At 40.2% G+C, this 17,122-nt stretch overlaps 1 protein-coding gene and 1 pseudogene across 5 annotated transcripts in view; one reads left to right on the top strand and one right to left on the bottom strand.

Annotated features, from left to right (window-relative positions):
* The window catches only part of Frem1 (FRAS1 related extracellular matrix 1), a 369,630-nt gene that overhangs the window by 13,165 nt on the left and 339,343 nt on the right, over nt 1–17,122 (bottom strand). For 4 of the 5 annotated variants that reach the window (XM_004838313.3, XM_087183903.1, XM_013069744.3 and 1 more), the window contains 7 exons: nt 14,864–14,936; nt 6,461–6,610; nt 4,670–4,908; nt 4,000–4,047; nt 3,481–3,645; nt 3,150–3,278; nt 2,616–2,731 (listed from right to left, as the gene is read on the bottom strand). In XM_004838313.3, the coding sequence (XP_004838370.1) occupies nt 2,616–2,731; nt 3,150–3,278; nt 3,481–3,645; nt 4,000–4,047; nt 4,670–4,908; nt 6,461–6,610; nt 14,864–14,936 (920 nt within the window). The remainder of the gene's footprint in view (nt 1–2,615; nt 2,732–3,149; nt 3,279–3,480; nt 3,646–3,999; nt 4,048–4,669; nt 4,909–6,460; nt 6,611–14,863; nt 14,937–17,122) is intronic. The other variant, XM_013069743.3, reaches the window with a different exon arrangement.
* LOC110347767 (MIT domain-containing protein 1 pseudogene) lies at nt 12,344–13,156 on the top strand (annotated as a pseudogene).

The raw sequence follows: 17,122 nt of genomic DNA, 5'->3' as shown, positions 1-17,122 counted from the left end.
ATATGCCCAGTTTTTAAACATTTTATTAGATTTTTAAAAATCTAAGTATAAAGCTAAGAACAGTGTCATGAGCCTACTCAGATTCGTGAGGCTCAAGCAAGAGGAACTCTTAAACTCAGGAGTTGAAGGCCAGCCTGGGCAATGTATAGTAAGACTTTGTCTTAAAAGAAAAATCAAGGTATAATTTATATACAATGAGATTCATAGGTCTTTAAATATTCAATTTGATGTGTTATGGCAATGTATATACATCCATATAACAACTACCCAGAATAAGAGAACATTTGCATCACTCTAGAAGATTCCTTAGTGCTGTTTTCTAGTCCTCTTATAATGCCTGCTGCTGATGGCCTTTTATCACCTGAAACACCATACATTAGACTTTCCTATTCAAATCAATGGAATCATACAATATGCATTCTATTGTGTAATGCTGCTTTCTCTATATATTGTTTTGTTTTATCTATAGTTCATTCACATTTTTGGAAGTTTTCAATAGTTCATTTCATTTGTTTATAAAAGAATTTATATAAAATATAATTTATTTTCTTGTTTATGAAGAAAATGTCAAGTATTCCTACAAGTCAATAACAAAAAGACAAATAACTCGAATTGTTATTAATATGAAAAAAGTTATTATGAAATTATTTTGTATTTATAGCATTTATTTTTCTCTTGGTTAAATACCTAACCAGTAGAATTGCCAGGCCATAGGGTATATAACTTTCTAAGAAATTGCAGACAGGTCTACAAAATGGTTGTACCATTGCATACATCCACCAACAATATATGAGAGTTCTATTTGCTCTACACACTATTGACATTTGGTGTTGTCATTTTTATGATTTTAACTCTTTGGTAGGTGCGAGGCGGTCACTGTGGTTTTAACTTTTTAAAATTTATTTTGATTAGTAAGTTTTTGCAGCACATAATGTTTGCATTCCTTGTAGGGAGTTGGTGCATGTACAGAACACACCTTACCTGCATTTTTCATCCGCTTCCCTTCCTCTCTCCCCCTCCCTCCATCTCTTTATCTCCTTCCCTTCTAAAAGTGATCCATCTCCCTACTTCCTATTATCTACCTTTTAATTTGTTCCTTATTTATATTTTGGGTTTCTCACATTAGAGAAACCATGTGATATTTCAGATTGTGTGTCTGAATTATTTCACTTAAAATTATGGTCTCTAGTTATATCCAGTTTCCTACAAATGACTCAAGTTTATCTTCCTTTATGGCAGAATAGTACTCCATCCTCTGTAAACATCACATTTTGTTTATCCACTCATCTGCTGATGGACATACATGCTGCTTCCAAAATTTAGCTATTATGAGTTGTGCTGCTATAAACATGGGAGTGCATGTATCACTGTAAGACGATGTCTTTAACTCTTTTGGGAAGACATCTAGAAGGGAAATAGCTGAGTCAATTTCTAAGTGTTAATTTTTTGAGGAATCTCCATACTGATTTCCATAGTGGTTGTACTAGTTTACATTCCTATCAGCAATACAGAAGGGTTCGCTTTCCCCTGCAGCCTCACTAGCTTTTGCTATTATTTGATTTCTTGATGACGTCCATTCTTTCTGGGATAAGATGGACTGTCAGTGTTGTTTTAATTTTCCTAATATCTAATGGTCTAATCGTGTTGAGGACTTTTTCGTTTACTTATGTGAGGTCTCTAAGTCAATTGCTATTTTTGAGTTGGTTTTGTTGTCATTATTGCTGATTTACAGGCTTTTTTCCCGCATTTAAGGCCTTTATCAGATACTGACTTGAGAACAGCTTTTCCTGAATGTGGTGTGCCCTTTTATTTTCTTAATGTTGTCTTTAACTAACATAACTTTTTAGAATTTGATGAAGTGTAGGATCTGATAACTATCAACTAAAATTTCTCTAATCTCAATTTCCAGCCATAGAGGATATCAGTCTAATTGCATTGTTTGAATAATATCCAGGTTGGCAAATAAAAAGGAGAGTCAGTGATAGTTATGTGTACATTTTTAAAGTCCTGGACTAGATAAATTTTGATGTCATTATCTGACCACAAGTTATCTTTCATTGCCTTTTCTATTACCCAGTGAGCCTTTGTCCAATTTGTCAAGCTTTACGAGCATCGGTACCTCTTATATTGCGAGAGGCCCGATACTAAGGCCTTCATTACTATATATTTACAAATCAGTGAGCAGGACTTCCTCCTACATGAAGAACAAGGAGGAGGAAGGGGAAGAGGAGGAGAAGGGGAGGAAAAGAGCAGGGAGAGGGGAGAGGGAAGAGGGAAGAAGGAGAAAAGGAGGAGGGAGAAGGATGAGATCAGAAAATATAGTGCTGCCAACTCAGAAAAGCTCCTATGACTTTATTTTTAGAAACTGAGATAGAATAAAGAGATAGAAATGTGGCAACAGCATAGCTTTATTAACCAAAAAGACCTAAGTCAAAATATATCAAGGTCAGTCACAAATCCATCCTGAACTACAAAGCTCTCTCCAGGTTCCTAAAATAAAGCCAGATAGATATTACATTTATTCCTTGTTTACTGAATGAAGCAGACCTCCAATTCCACAAGAAAATAGAGAAATCATGGAAAATGCCAATCAAATGTGACACAGGGCTCCTTACTGTTCCTTGCAAGAGTGAGCAGCTGTGTTCCAGGTGCTTTTCTGTTCTGTGACCAAGGTGTGACAGTAGCCTGAGTGAAGGTGCCATCCAGCTGGGCAGGATCTGTCCTCTGCCTCCTGAAAAAGTTGTCTGTGTTCACATCATCATGGTCTTTACAATCCAGAGGCTGATCTCAGCACAAGAAGCCCCACACATCTCCCGACTTTAGTACTTTTATCACCAGAGTCAGCCTTATTCCAATTCTCCATCCTGAGAAATGCAATGACCTCCTACAGAAAACACTTCCTCAGTCATCAGTTTCAACTGTATGCCTCTGACATTATGATAATTCAATGAAATAAGTAAAATTCTTCTTAAATTGTATTGATGGAAATGTATTGATTTAATGATGTATTTTGTGATTTGGCCTTCAAGGTATAGTAAGGGCAGGCGGGCACAGCACAAGTTGGCAGATAGACACCAGGCCATTCTCTCTATTAGGCCACATAAGACATGTACCGGAAAGTGTGTACGGCTTCTCAGCCTGAGTCCCACCTTGGTTTGGGGGTTCCAGGCTTTCCAGATCATCCCATTGCATTGATATAGCTTTTGGGTGCTTTCTTCAAAATGGAAGAGTCCCTTCAATTCCACAGTGCAGTTCTTTGGAAAGGAGGGCAGCTGGCCCTATGGGGAGGAGTGGCAATTTGAACTGACTTAATGTAAGTTGGTTACACAATTAAATATCTTTAGGTTTTCATTTGTTGGGCAGCTTTTGTGTTGAGTAATCTGTCCCCAAGCTTGGAGGCTATTTTGTGAATTAAGTGTGTTCACGGCCCAGCAAACAGGTTTTTATGAGGTAGATAGGAAAGAAAGAAGATTTTCATACCTGTCTGGGGAGGTGTGAGCCAGTTGTGGATTCAACCTTATCTGCTTTTGGCAGCTCTGCCGCTCTGACTGTCTTCTGTGGCTGACGAATGAGGGCTACTTTGTCCTTCCTTTTGTGACTCGGGAAACTGTCATCCTCCAGTTTCAAGGAAACCATCCTATGATACTTAGGGAAACCAATCAACAACAATAAGAAGAAAAAACATCAAGATAGCAAACAAAGTTTTTTATAAAAATGAGCAGTTCAAAAATTGTATCTAGGGCCGGGGGTTTAGCTCAGTGGTTTCGCCGCCTGCTGCGCAAGCGTAAGGACCCGAGTTCAATCCCCAGTACCAAAAAAAGAAAAATTGTATCTAAGCAAAAAGATGAAAGGTTTTTTTTCCTTCACCAGTCTACTAAAATAAATTAAAAAAGAAAAATACTAGATGAACACATTTATAAAACATATACAGTAATAGTGTCACCAAATATTTTGCGTCCGTAAGTAAGGGAAGGGCAGTAATTCTCTGAGTATGCTTACAGTGTAGATGACGTTGGTCCCATTTCTATACACAGAGGATGGATGGACCTGAAATCCACAAAGGACAAGGAATGCCTTGAACAGTAATGAGCCACAGGGAAAACCCTTCCAGTGTGAGCTTAAGAACTGAAAAAATTTTAAACAGGTTTCTTAAGATTTTTTCCATGCCCAAATCATTGGAATTTTAAAAAATCAATAGGTCTAATCACATGGATAACTGCGTTGCTTTATGCATACATAGTTTCAAATTAGGGAGAAAAAATCTCTTTACTTTTTAGCACAGCCATAGTACACAAAGGTTCAAGAACGCACACGCGTACTTATGGGAATGTGCTTTGCTAGAGCACTGTGCTGTTAAGGTGAAAGCCATGGTGGTTTCCATACCCAGATGGATCCCTTAATCTCCTTTTGTTCTGGGGTCACTGATTTTTCCCCAAGTATCTTCATGACAAAAGGAAATTAGCAGAAATCATATCAATGAATCAATGTATTTACCACCTCAGTTAGAATATGTCGTGGTCTTTGTATACAAAAGGTACTGCATGCTTCTGCAGGGAGCCACGGCCCAACTCACTCTGAGCCCCAGGACAGCTTCTTCCCTTCTTAGAAGACTTGTCATGTGTATTGGACATGCCCCACCCCCACCCCCGCCCAGGAAGCCCATCCTTACCACTCTGCCATTCCCACGGGTCCTGAGCTTCCTCCCAGCAAGCTCTGCAGAATCAAAGCCCTGTGGGGAGTCTCCCCTGGTGACCGCAGGCTGCTCGGAAGATGGAGGCGGTCTTCTTTCCAGACGCAGGGAGCCAGAAGTGGTGGGTGAGTCGGACCCTGTGGACAGCAGGTGCCAGATACCCTTCTCCCATGCACTGTGCTTGCTCTGGCTGTCGGAGGATGAGGGATGGCACCATCCTGGAGGCATGAGGATGGCAGACAGTCAGTGCACTTTCCACACACAGATAAGGGATCACATTGACACAGCTCCTGGAGCAGCTTGTCATCAAACATAGATGGATGCATTTCCCACCAGATGTTGCCTTTTTGCCATTTGCCAGAAACACCTTTATTCCTCATCAGCTTCCACCCAGAAGAGTGGTGCCCTTCTGCACATCCACAGGGTGCTTATACAGTCAGGAAACTGATTTCATAAAGCACAAATGAAAATCATTGTCATGATTTTCTAATCATACGATATCATCATATGCTTTTCCTTTCTATTACAGTTCTCCTTAATATATCAGCTTTATTCATTGATCAAATATTATTCCACAAGCACTTCAAAAATATTTGGTTTTCCCCTGATTTTCCAGAGGTAGAAACTGGGTTTTTTAAAAGATGTCATCAAATCAAGTAACAGAAAAATCTGCATTCAACTGCTACAGAACAAATACCTTGTAAATCTTAACAGAACTGCTTCCATAGGAGATCTGGCCAATTAATATTTTGGGGATGGTGTAAAAAAATCTAAAGGGAGGACCCTCATCTCACTATTTTTTTAACTTATTTTTTGGTGTTGGGTTCAAACCCAGGCCCTTGAACATGCTAGGTAAGCCCTGTACTACTGGTATATCCCTAGCCCAGGATATTTTATATTTCATGTATAAAGGGTGTACTTCACACATTTTGTGTATTTAATGTGAGAAGAAATTTCTCCTGGAAAAGAAATAAAATTTGGTGAGGAAAAAGGTTGAAGGGAGAGGGGCTATGGAAACTGTTATATTACAGAGGGGCCAAAGAGGAGACTGCAGATTCCAGACAGGAAAGAAATATGGACCACAAGACATGGCAGGTACAAACATGGAGGAATAAAACGGAGCACAGGACTGGACATTTGTCAAAGGCTAAACAGACAAAAAACTAGAAGGGATTTGGCAGTAAAAACCCTGAGCACCAAATGCTTTGGCTGGTCTTTATTTTATTTAGCTCACAGGTTGTTCTTTAGCATCTACTACTCTGGGCTTGCTTGGCTCTGCAAGCCAAAGTCATTCATTAATACTCTCCAGCTGCTCCTGACTCCCCCAGCCAGCTGTATCTTCACATCTATTTTTCTCCCATTCCTTCCCTTAGGGTTTTCCTGGTACACTACAGCAGGGCTCGGGTTTTAGGCACTAAGAGCTCTCTTTAATAGAGGAAGATAATTACAGCCTTCCGAACTCTCGGGGAAAATAATTGTCGCTAGATTCTCACCAACACTGTTTCCCCCTTGGTGAGAACAACAAACGGTCAGGAAAAAAACAACTACGGCACTGACTTGTTGCTTTTCTCAAGCGATAGTTCTTAGCAGGAGGAAAACCACATGAAGCAGAAACTGGAATAAAGGGCCTACATCATGACTGAGGCTGCTTTCTTGACAAGAAATTAAGCATTTTGATTTGAAGGTGTTATCAAGCATACTGGCTGCTGAAAGCAAGCAGCCAAAGCGCCAGGACTGCTCCTGATTTCAAGATGAGGATCAAAAGAATACCTCCTTTTGAGTCCAAAATTTTCACTGCAGCTTTTGTCTTTGTGCCAAGAACTGCATTCACAGGGGAGTTCAGAATCACTTCAAAGACCTCATCATCTTCCTCTAATCCGTCATAGGTAATTGCTATATTCCACATCTTAGTTGACATTCCTACAAGAAGTAAACATTTTAATTACTCTTTAATTGCTATTTCAATCACCTAGGTGTCAGAGAAATATATTAATTAACATGTCTACAGTTAGACTGCAATAGCCTGAGTGAGCTATTGTACTGCCACCGACTCACTGACACCCTGCTGTTCTCCAAATATATGAAAAGACCGCATTTGTTCCTGGACAATGATGATTCCGTTTCAATGCAAACACTGTAACAAAAAGTAAGCTGCACCATGCAAGGGATGAAAAACACTGCTAGTAGATGAGATCTAAGATGTAATTTTTTTCCCAACCTGTCCCTTCTCTTCCTACGAATAAACAAATACTACAATTTTAAAATCTTCATAGTTTCAAAAATCTTAAGATGCTGATGCAGACAGAAGTGATTATTAGATGGTACTTCATGCTATTCATGGAACCCTTGAAATGATTGATTTCTCCAGACAGGTGCCTGCACTGGCTGCCGGCTTCCGGAGACCCTTCCAGTCCACAGATGCTTTCTCTGATGATGTAATGCTCAGCAGTTTGAGCTCCTCTGAGAGAGAATTTATGGGCTGGGGGTTCTAGAAACAGGCTAAGCCCATTTGTTCTCCCTCTGTCTGTCTGCCTCTGCTCACAGAGTCCCAATCGAGCTTGGTACCCAGCAACACTGTGACCCTAATATGAGACAGTTTTGATGTCACCAACCTAACCCAGTCATCCTATCACCCCGGAGAGTGGAAGCAAAGCAACCATGGCACAAAATAAGATGAAAGGAGGAAACTTCTGCCATGTCCTACTCCCAACCGATTTCCCTGATGTGAATTACAGGACTGTCTCCTTGAGTTTATTTAGAAGAGAAAGTGGAAGCAGGAAGTAAAGAGAATGCTGTTTAGCAGTGAAAGAAGGATCAAGCTTAAGGGGAAAAAGAGTAAATTTATGGTTTAACTTTGCAGTGCTAAGTTTGAAATGCTTTCTCCACACTTTACTCATTGAGTGCTTTCAGTCTCATAAACCTTTCTCTAGAAGGTAGTTAAACACTTTTCCCTAGCCTTTTCTTCTGAAAATAGGACTTTTTTTTTTTCCTTCCAGATTGCCTTCTACAGATTTATGCCCGTCGACTGTGCTATCCCCGTGACAGCCTTTGCTCCCCCTTGAGACACAGTCTCATTATTTAAGTCCAAGCTGGCCTTGAACTCGCTATGTAGCCGAGGCTGGGCTCAAACTTCTGGTCCTCCTGCCTCAGCCTCCCAAATGCTGGGATTACAAGTGTGTGCCACCATGCTGGGCTGATGGCCTCTTTCTTAAAGGCAAATTTTATAGATCTCACTATCTAATCAAAGTCTCATTAATTCCTTCCAGAATTCAGTGAAAAGAGGAAACCATTCACTTATCCTACGGAGGGAAAAATTAGGTGTATTTGGATTAATTTTATTTAAAAATGGGTTAATAGCTTACTACTTAAGCTTTCAGTATTGAGTCTGTTCCCAAATCAATTACTTTTGTGTTCTTTGTAAAAGCAGTTGAAGCATCTAATATAAAATTCATATAATTTCCATCCCATGAAGGAATGGCTCGATCCATCAAAACATATTTTGTGGGCTGAGAATTTAGCTCAGTGGTTCCAGCGCCTGCCTCTCAAGTGCAAGCAAACTCTCTACCTGAGTTTGATCCTAGTACCAAAACAAACAAACAAACAAACAACATATTTTGTACTTAAGTGCTTCCCTTTGCATTAGATACTACGGAGAATACCAAAGTGTAACATAACCTAAGTTCTGACTTAAAGGAGTTTCAAACTTCTTGGAGGGGACAAGATAAATAGTCACTCTGGGTATACACAGAGGGCTAATTCCAGATCTCCTTCAGATACCAAAGTCTGCAGTGAATATTCAAGTCCTCCATATAGAGTGCATGGATATCCTCCTGTAAACTTTAAATCATCTCTATATTGCTCACAATACCTAATTCTGTGTAAATAGTTGTTTCACTGTATTGTTCAAGTAATGATAACATGAAAATAAAACTCTGTGCACATTCAGTAGAGACACAATTGTTTTTTTGCTCAATTATTTTTGATTTGTGGTTGCTTGACAAGGTGGATACAGAATGTGTGGATATGGAGCTCTGGCTGTACCAGAAAGGTCAAAAACTATTCAGAACTGTGTATGATTACCTGCCAAAAGATATGGATTGTACAGCATATACCATACGTATAGGGGATCCAGAGTTGGAAAGATGCAAAAATGGGAAAACATGACAAGCAAATACGGGAAGCTAGTTAAGGTGAGGCCTTGATTAGGGAAGGGTGGGTAGCTCAGTTGGCTGGAATATGGAGACCATAGGCTGCAGAACATTTCTGCAGAGAGCCCTGGACACCAGGTGGCCACTTTCAGACTCTAAACCACAGGCAATGGGGAGGGTTCTCCAGAGGAGAAAGGGCATTCTGAAAGTGGATGTTTTAGCAAAATGAACTTTAGAGAGTTTTGTGTGCAGGCCTGGGCACTCAGGTAGACAGAGTCTACCAGCTGGGAGACCACATAAGTAACTGGTGCAATAAAATTGGCATGAGCAGTAAGAAGCTGACAATAAAGAAAGCATACAGATAGTTTTTGGAGAAATACTAGCCCCAACTAATTTCCCTCTTATTTTAGGAATCATTTTGTAAAAATTATAGTATCACTTCCCCTAAAAAAAATCTTAAAAATTTTCATTGGGCCCTGTGGAGTAGAAACAGATCGTTAGAGAAATTCTGAGTTCCATTTAAATGTTTCTGCTTTGTTGTCTGCACTTCAACTTGGTGTCTATCCCCAGCAGGTGTGGGGTTTAGATTAATGAGATTGGAAGTGAGGTCATTGTTGTTGTTGTTGTTTTTCCCTCTTCCTCTTGAACTTTCAAGGTGCAAAGTATGTGTTAAGTACCTGAGATATACCTACATTTTTAGAAGGCTTGAACTGCTCCCCTCCCTTACCATAAAACAAAAGGTGTCCCAGAGGAGAGGGAAGGTGTCATTTTGTACAGACAAATGCCACTTTACATAGTACGTGAATTCCTGGATATTTTCCTGCAAAGCAGATTTCCCTATTGAAAGACATTTTCTCAATGGTGTTTAGTAAATGCCACATTAGAGATCTGTTCCTTTGGAAAACATTTTGACTCTTGGGAATGATGAAGTTTCAATTAAGAATGCCACAAACCTTTCAAGAACACATATTTTAAAGGAAAACAATCATTTTCTAAAGAGCATTTAATCTTAGTCGCAACAGCTGAAAGCCAAGGAGGCGGGATTCATGTTTTGATTTGGTACCATAGCCAGAAGCAAGAGATCTTCGGCCAAGAGATCTTCAGCCTTGTAATATTCCACTCACTATCCTTGATTGCTTGCTCTGTGTCTTCGAGGTCACGGATGCTGCTATAGTTAGAGAATTAACAGACCATTTGGGCAGAAGGGATGGGAGTGGTGGGGGACCCCAGACCCAAAAGAAGCAAGGGATAGCATGATGAACATTCGCAGGACCCGTGGCCATGGGGAACTTCAAAATTCTCTAAAGCAACACTTGAGGTTATGAAACTCTTTCTGGCTTATTAAATTCTAAAACAAACATCCAAGCATGTGGTTTTTAAAAATTTTATAAGATATACTTGTACTATTTTTTAAAATGTCTACATAATCTCTAATCATAAGACTTGTGTTCCCTGCTCCACTGCTGGTGGGAGTGTAGATTGCTGCAACCACTGTGGAAATCAGTATGGAGATACCTCAAAGAACTAGGACTGGAAGTCCCATTTGACCCAGCTATTCCCCTGCTAGGGATCTTCCCCAAAGAATAAAGAATTAAAAGAATCATACCACAGTGATATATGTGCACCCATGTTCATCGCAGCACAGTTTGTGATAGCTAAAACTTGGAAGCAGCCCAAATGCCCATCAACTGGAGACTGGATAAAGAAAATATGGGTTTTTTAAAAATAAAATGGAGTACTATTCAGCCATAAAAAATGAGAAACTAGAGATATTTATTGCTGAATGGATACACATTGAGGCGATACTTTTAAGTGAAATAAATAGGACACACATGTATAAATACCAAATAGTTTCTCTAGTGTGAGAAACTGAAAGTGTAAATAAGGGCTAAAAGGTATAATAGATAATGTGAAATAGAAGCAAAGGGGCTAAGGGGAAGGGGAAGTGGGATGGGTAGGGGAAAGGAAAGAAGGGAATGGGATTAATATGAGAAAATGAAAAAATGGAAACAAAGTCTTTGTAAATAGGGAGGGATGGAGGGGTTGAATGGGGAAAAAACAAGAACCAAGATGCATTATGTATAGATTCAAATTTCCAAAGATGAATGTCATTATATTGTATACCTAAAATGTACCAAAAAAAAAAAAGACTAGTGTTCCAGAAGTCATTCAGTGTCTACTCAGAACAGCATGTAAACTCCTCTAGACAAATGGGTATTTATCTTATCCAATTGAATCCCCAAGAGGTAGATTTCCAAGCCTCCCCTACTGTGAAACATTCTAGTTCCTATCAATCCAAACAGAGCAGCTGGTGGGATGATCACACCCCAAGGAAAGCCAAAAAGCACCCTTGATCTTGTAGCAGACATTAATAATAAAAAGAAGTGATGGCAAAGACTCTCAGCATGCAGGATGGAAAGGCACATTAACATAAAGGTCAAAAAGGTCACAGTACAAATGTGTGTCTTTTCACAGTACAGTTGACCAGCACAGAAGAGCCTGCAGAAGCCTGAGGGTAAACATCAAATTCAGCCCACAATGAGCTCTTCCCACAAAGTGTGGTCAGGATGAGAAACCAACTTAGCAAGTTAGAAAGTTAAACACCACAGGAAGAACAATACAGCGGTGCCTCCATTCACGAACTTAATATGTTCCTCAATTCTGGAAAAGACGGCCACATCGTGGTTGCAGAAAGATGGCCCCAGTTGTGTTCATCACCCAATGCAGAGTTTGCAAACAAAAACAAAATTGGGCCAAATGCCTCTGTTTGCAAACCAAATTATGTGGTTCATGATCCGAGGTACCACTGTAATAATACTAAAGAGTGCTAGATTTAAGGCTCACCTTCCTATGCTGAATTGTATCACTCAAAGTTTTTTATGATAAGGGCTAGGGATCTAGCTCAGTGGTTCCAGCGCCTGCCTTGCAACCACAAGGTCCAGAGTTCGATCCTCGGTATGGGAAAAAAAAAAATCATGGTAGTATAGATATATATTTGATAAATGTGAAAAATCATTTGTGATAATCAATAGACCACAGATATGTGGGTTTATTTCTGGATTCTGAATTGTATACCATTGATCTGTAACATTATGTCCATATCATACATTTGATTACATATACAGCACTGTTAGTTTTGACATCAGACATTGTCAGTCTTTCATCAGTCCTGTGCAATTGTATATGAATTTTATGATCAGTTTGTCTATTTCTACAAAGAAAAAATGTGGTTGGAGTTTTGGTAGAGATCACAATGAATTTGCAAATCTGTCTGGGAAAGACTGCCATATTAACAATACTAAATCTTCCAATCCATGAAAAAAAAAAGTTTTTTATGTTGAAATTCTAACTCCCACTGCTTCACAATGTGACTGTTTGGTGATCACAGGTAAGCAGGTGTAATGAGTTAACATGGGGACATACTTGCATTGGGCAGGTCATTAATCTACTGTAGTTTGTGTTCTTAAAAAAGGGGACATTGGATTTTCCTGGAAGCGCACTAAGCACGGCTCACATTAACTGGGGCCGAGGTGGAAGAGAATTGTTTTAATTATGGCCACGTCCCAGGTTGGGGGGGATCCCAATGGCAGAACTGCAATCACTGTGCTGAAGAGGGCAGTGGAACTAGATTCGGAGTCCCGGTACCAGCAGGCCCTAGTGTGTTACCAAGAAGGGATTGATCTGTTTATACAGGTTCGGAAAGGCACCCAGGATCATACTAAGAGATGTTATCTCAAAGAAAAAATTACTCACTACATGGATAGAGCAGAAGACATAAAGAAATACTTGGATCAAGTAAAAGAAGATGGAAAATATCACAAACAAATTAAGATAGAAAAGAATGCAACAGGTTTTGGTTGTGAGTCACTTTTTAAAGAATACCTTAATGAGACAGTCACAGAAGTTTGGATAGAAGACCTTTACATTAGACAAACTCATCAGCTATATAACTTCCTTCGATTTTGTGAGATGCTTATTAAGAAACCATGTAAAGTAAAAATGATTCATCTTCTCACCTCTCTGGATATAAAGGGTTTGAGAAAGTACAACAAAGTAGCCTGGAAGAAATAAAGGAGTCACTTGGGAATCATGGAGTGCAGTTGGAAATAGAATATTCTTCTTCAATACATGACTGAGAAATTAGGTTCAACAATGGATGGATGATTAAGATTGGAAGAGGACTTGATTACTTTAAGCATCCACAGATGGCATCATGGGAGAGATGCAGGCTACCTAGAGAGAGCTCAGTTTTATAACAAAGCCACTTCTGGGAAGCAGAGCTGGTCATATTTCAGAAGTCCCACTTAGAATTGCTATTTTGAAGACCAAGTTTCTAACACATGAACTTTTGAAGGACACATTCAAACCACAGAAGTGAATACTGGATTTTTTTTAAATTCGAACATATTTTTATAATGTATGAATCTAACAATAAACTTTTACATTTCTACTAAAAAAAAAAGGGGGACATTGTCTGTAGATATGCACTCAGGGAGAGTACTGTGAGATAAAGGCACAGCCTGGGGTGACATGGCAGAAGCCAAGGAAAGCCAGAGACTGCAGCAATCTCTAGAAGCTCGAAAGAGAGGCCCAGAATTATTCTCCCTCACAGCCGGAGAAGGAATCCACCAGCCCACACCTAGTTCTGGACTTGTAGCCTTCAAAAATGTGAGATGATAAAGAATCTAATTTTGTAAATTACCCAGCATGCGATACTTTGTTAATACAATCACCAAGTGTCTTGCTACTATTTGTGGGGAACTACAGGAAGGGATTACTTTTGCTTAATACTAAGATGGTAGTGATTATATTTAAGCCATTTTGTTTTTCCTTTGCCCCAAATTTTATATTAGCAGTGGGCAATGTCAAAACTTCAGAGTTGGTGGGATGATCTCGCAATGCAGAACATCTGCTCTGAAGGGAAACACAAACCCACAGACCCTGGCTTCTACTCAAGGACCTTGGCATTTTTCCTTGGTAATCCAGGTCTATTTCCACCCCACAGAGCAGTGAGGTAGAGCTACCTGCCCTTCCACATACACCAGGGAAAGGATGAGGCCCAAGCTCAGCTTGGGGCACCTTCCCCAAAGGAGTGCCACTGCCCTTACACTGGTCTTTCACCCTGGAGTTTTCTTCTCTCTGCTATATACTGCTTCTCCTGGGAAGCCTTCCAGGATTTTCTTTAACAGAACAATGGCTCATCCTTCAGTCCCAATGTTCTGTTAATGGGTATTTTCATGTCTACATGTTTCACACAACACAACATTAGAACACCCTTGAGAGAGGGCACCATTCTTTTCACGGGCGTGTGTGTGTGTGTGTCGTGTGTGCACATGGCGTAGGTCCTAGAGATCTAACACAATAACTTGCACATTGTGGGCAAGCACTTTAGCACTTTCCCCCTGAGCTACATTCCTAACCTGGTGCTATATCTTTGTATTCCCTTTTGCACATAGCAAAAGTTTTCCACAAATTTAAAACAAAACATTTAAAACATTCTTTAATCAAATAATATTTTCCCCTTGCTTCAAGCTATTCCAAGAGGGATCATTTGGAAGTGCTCTTTAAGAGTCCGTGTAAATATTCTGAAAATTCAGGGCCAGGGGTGTAGCTCAGTGGCACTGTGCCTGCCTGGCAAGTGCAAGGTCCTGAGTTTGATCCCTCTACCCACCCCCCCCAAAAAAATTCTGAAAATTCCCATCAAAGTATGAAGCAATAAAATTATTACAGCTTTGTGTGAAGACTTTAAATAACTTTAAAGACCCTGGTTTTTGTGGTCTGGATTGTTTTGGATGGTTGCTTTGATATTTTGTATTTATTATGATTTTTTTCTATTTTAAATAAATATCCACTTTAATAAAATAATAGGAGAGCAGAATGTCAGGTCCAAACTTATCTGATTGAGAGTGGGTGATAAATTCCTGAGGAGCTTCTAGTCCAGTGAAGTTAGATAATATCCTGTCTTCGCTACAGCTTCCAGACTTGTTTATAAAAACATGAAACACACCGTAGATACAAAGCATACCTGGGTCAAACTGAATCAGTTTGGATGGAGTCACAGTGAAATCTTTTCCAACTGTAGCTGACACTTGGTTGACCTTAAGGGAAAATAAAGTCTTTTAAAAATAAAAATAAATATTCTATAATAGAAAAACATTATTCTCCCCATACTACACTAAACTCAGGGCTCTTAAATCTGTTTTTAATATTAAGGAAGGTTTTTAAAAAATTATAATAAACCATTTTGGATGCGGGCTACACAGATCTTTCCTAAAGTTAAATTTCTGCCTTTCCTCTTTAAACAATTCAATCATTGGAAAAAGCAGCATAAACTTAGATTTTTATTTTTCTCTGTTTTATGAGCACAATTTTATTTCACTGCTTTCCCTCTACTGCAAGTTGGTTTTAAAATAAAGGAGAGGGAGGAAAAGAAGTGAGGAGGAGAAGCCGGGGAGAGAACATTCACTCGTGAGGGATCCTGTAGCCCAGGTCACTGAAGCCTTGAGCCAGACAACAAGGTAAGTCTGCTGGTAAGTCTGCTCCACTTGCAGTATGGGTGCAGCCCTGCTCTTTCCACACCTGAATGGGAGCTGGGTTAATATAGTTGTGCATTTTCTTATAAAGGAGTGAAGTGAGCGCACAATTTGAAACTTTAAAATCCCCATTTCCATAGCTGCAGACAATGTCTCCATTTCAAGTCAGAGGCTTGAACATGCATTGGTGGATCTGCAGTGGAGACATTTTGTTGAAGGCTGTTCCCTCCTCGGCTTCCATTTGGTCTCTGTCTATAATCCCAAGGCTCCCTCCAGACCACCTTTCGCTGGGAAAAGGAAGCCATTGTATACCCGGCCCTGCCATATGCTAGAAGTTATTTTTCCCTTCATGGTCCTCACACATGCAATTACATAGTATTTACCCACCTCGGAGTCTACGGAATCCTATATGGTGGCAAGGTATTTGGAGAACTCAGTCAGGTAGAGGTGCACAATTCAACCTGGGCAAACACCCCAGGATGAAAGTACCTCCCCCATTCTCGGTCCCTGGCCAAGGGGCCGAGAAGCTCTTGTGTTGAGTGGCAGGTATGCTCTAGGTAGTTTTCTCCCAAGGACTCAGAGCCTGTGTTGGCTGAAGGCCTCCCACTCATTGGGCACCCTTGGGTGCACGTTCAACTTAAGGAGACACACGGTTACTTGGTTCTTTCTCCCCAGCAAGACAAGCAGCAGTGTGGCCCCAAACTCCAACTAAAGTGTGTGGCAGTGTCTATGGCAGACCAGGGATTATTAGAAAGCCACCCAGACAGATTCTTTCCTCTGCCATAAGCTATCTCCTGGAAAATGGTAGTGCATGCTGTTTTCTGCTGTTTAAGTCACAATAAAGTACCAGTGTGTCTAGGACAAAGAGCACCTACTTTCACTAGAAAGGCAAAGTTTGAGTCTGGATATAGTGGAATTTAGGTGCACAAGGTTCTCTGGGTGATCTGAATGCACTATTACAACTGAGACCTAACAGATACATCCTTTCCTCCAGGGGCTAATATCTGCCTTTTTCATCACATTGAGGAAGAAAGTCCCAAAGTCTCCTTCCCCATAATCAGAATGTACACCCTTTTCAATCTCATTCCCTTGATGAGCTGGTGTTATAAAAAAAACTCCTACAAATCCTTCAATTCTAAAAGCCATGGTTCTGCTCCATGGTAATGTAGGAATAGCAAACTGACTAATCCATAAGCAATTACCTGATTTGGGCAGGGGTGGGGGCAACAGCACTAGGGCTTGGACCCGTGCCTAGCAAGTGCTCTACCACTGAGCTACATCCCTCTGCCATTTTTATTTTTTACTTTGAGACAAGTTCTTGCTTAATTGCCTGGGCTTGGCTGGTGTTGAATTTGTGATTCACCTGCTTCGGCATCCTGAGTACAGTAGCTGGGTTTACATATGTGCACCACCATGGTCAGTTTTTGATTATCTGCAAATCTCTGTATTTCAGGGTATTGCACTAAGATATGCTTTCCTAATTTTATATGACATGGGTGACTTTTAAGATAGGTGAAAGTCTCCTGTTGTTTTCTGTTTTTTGTTTGTTGTTGTTTTTTGGTACTGGGGATCAAACTCGGGACCTTGCGCTTGAAAGGCAAGTGGTGGCACCACTGAGCTAAATCCCAGGCCCAAAAGTCTCCTGTTTTGCCTCATTCACTGCATCTATGGAAAGTGACTGCGTTGCACATGAGGAGACAGCCACTGGGGACTGAAATTGGCTCTGGGCACCTCTCAGCATGTATTGTATA

The sequence above is a fragment of the Heterocephalus glaber genome, unplaced genomic scaffold (genome assembly GCF_053883595.1).
Source record: "Heterocephalus glaber isolate CG9 unplaced genomic scaffold, H.glaber_assembly_v1.0 deba00001481, whole genome shotgun sequence".
Taxonomy (NCBI): Eukaryota; Metazoa; Chordata; class Mammalia; order Rodentia; family Bathyergidae; genus Heterocephalus; species Heterocephalus glaber.
This window is presented reverse-complemented; position numbering and strand designations above follow the sequence as displayed.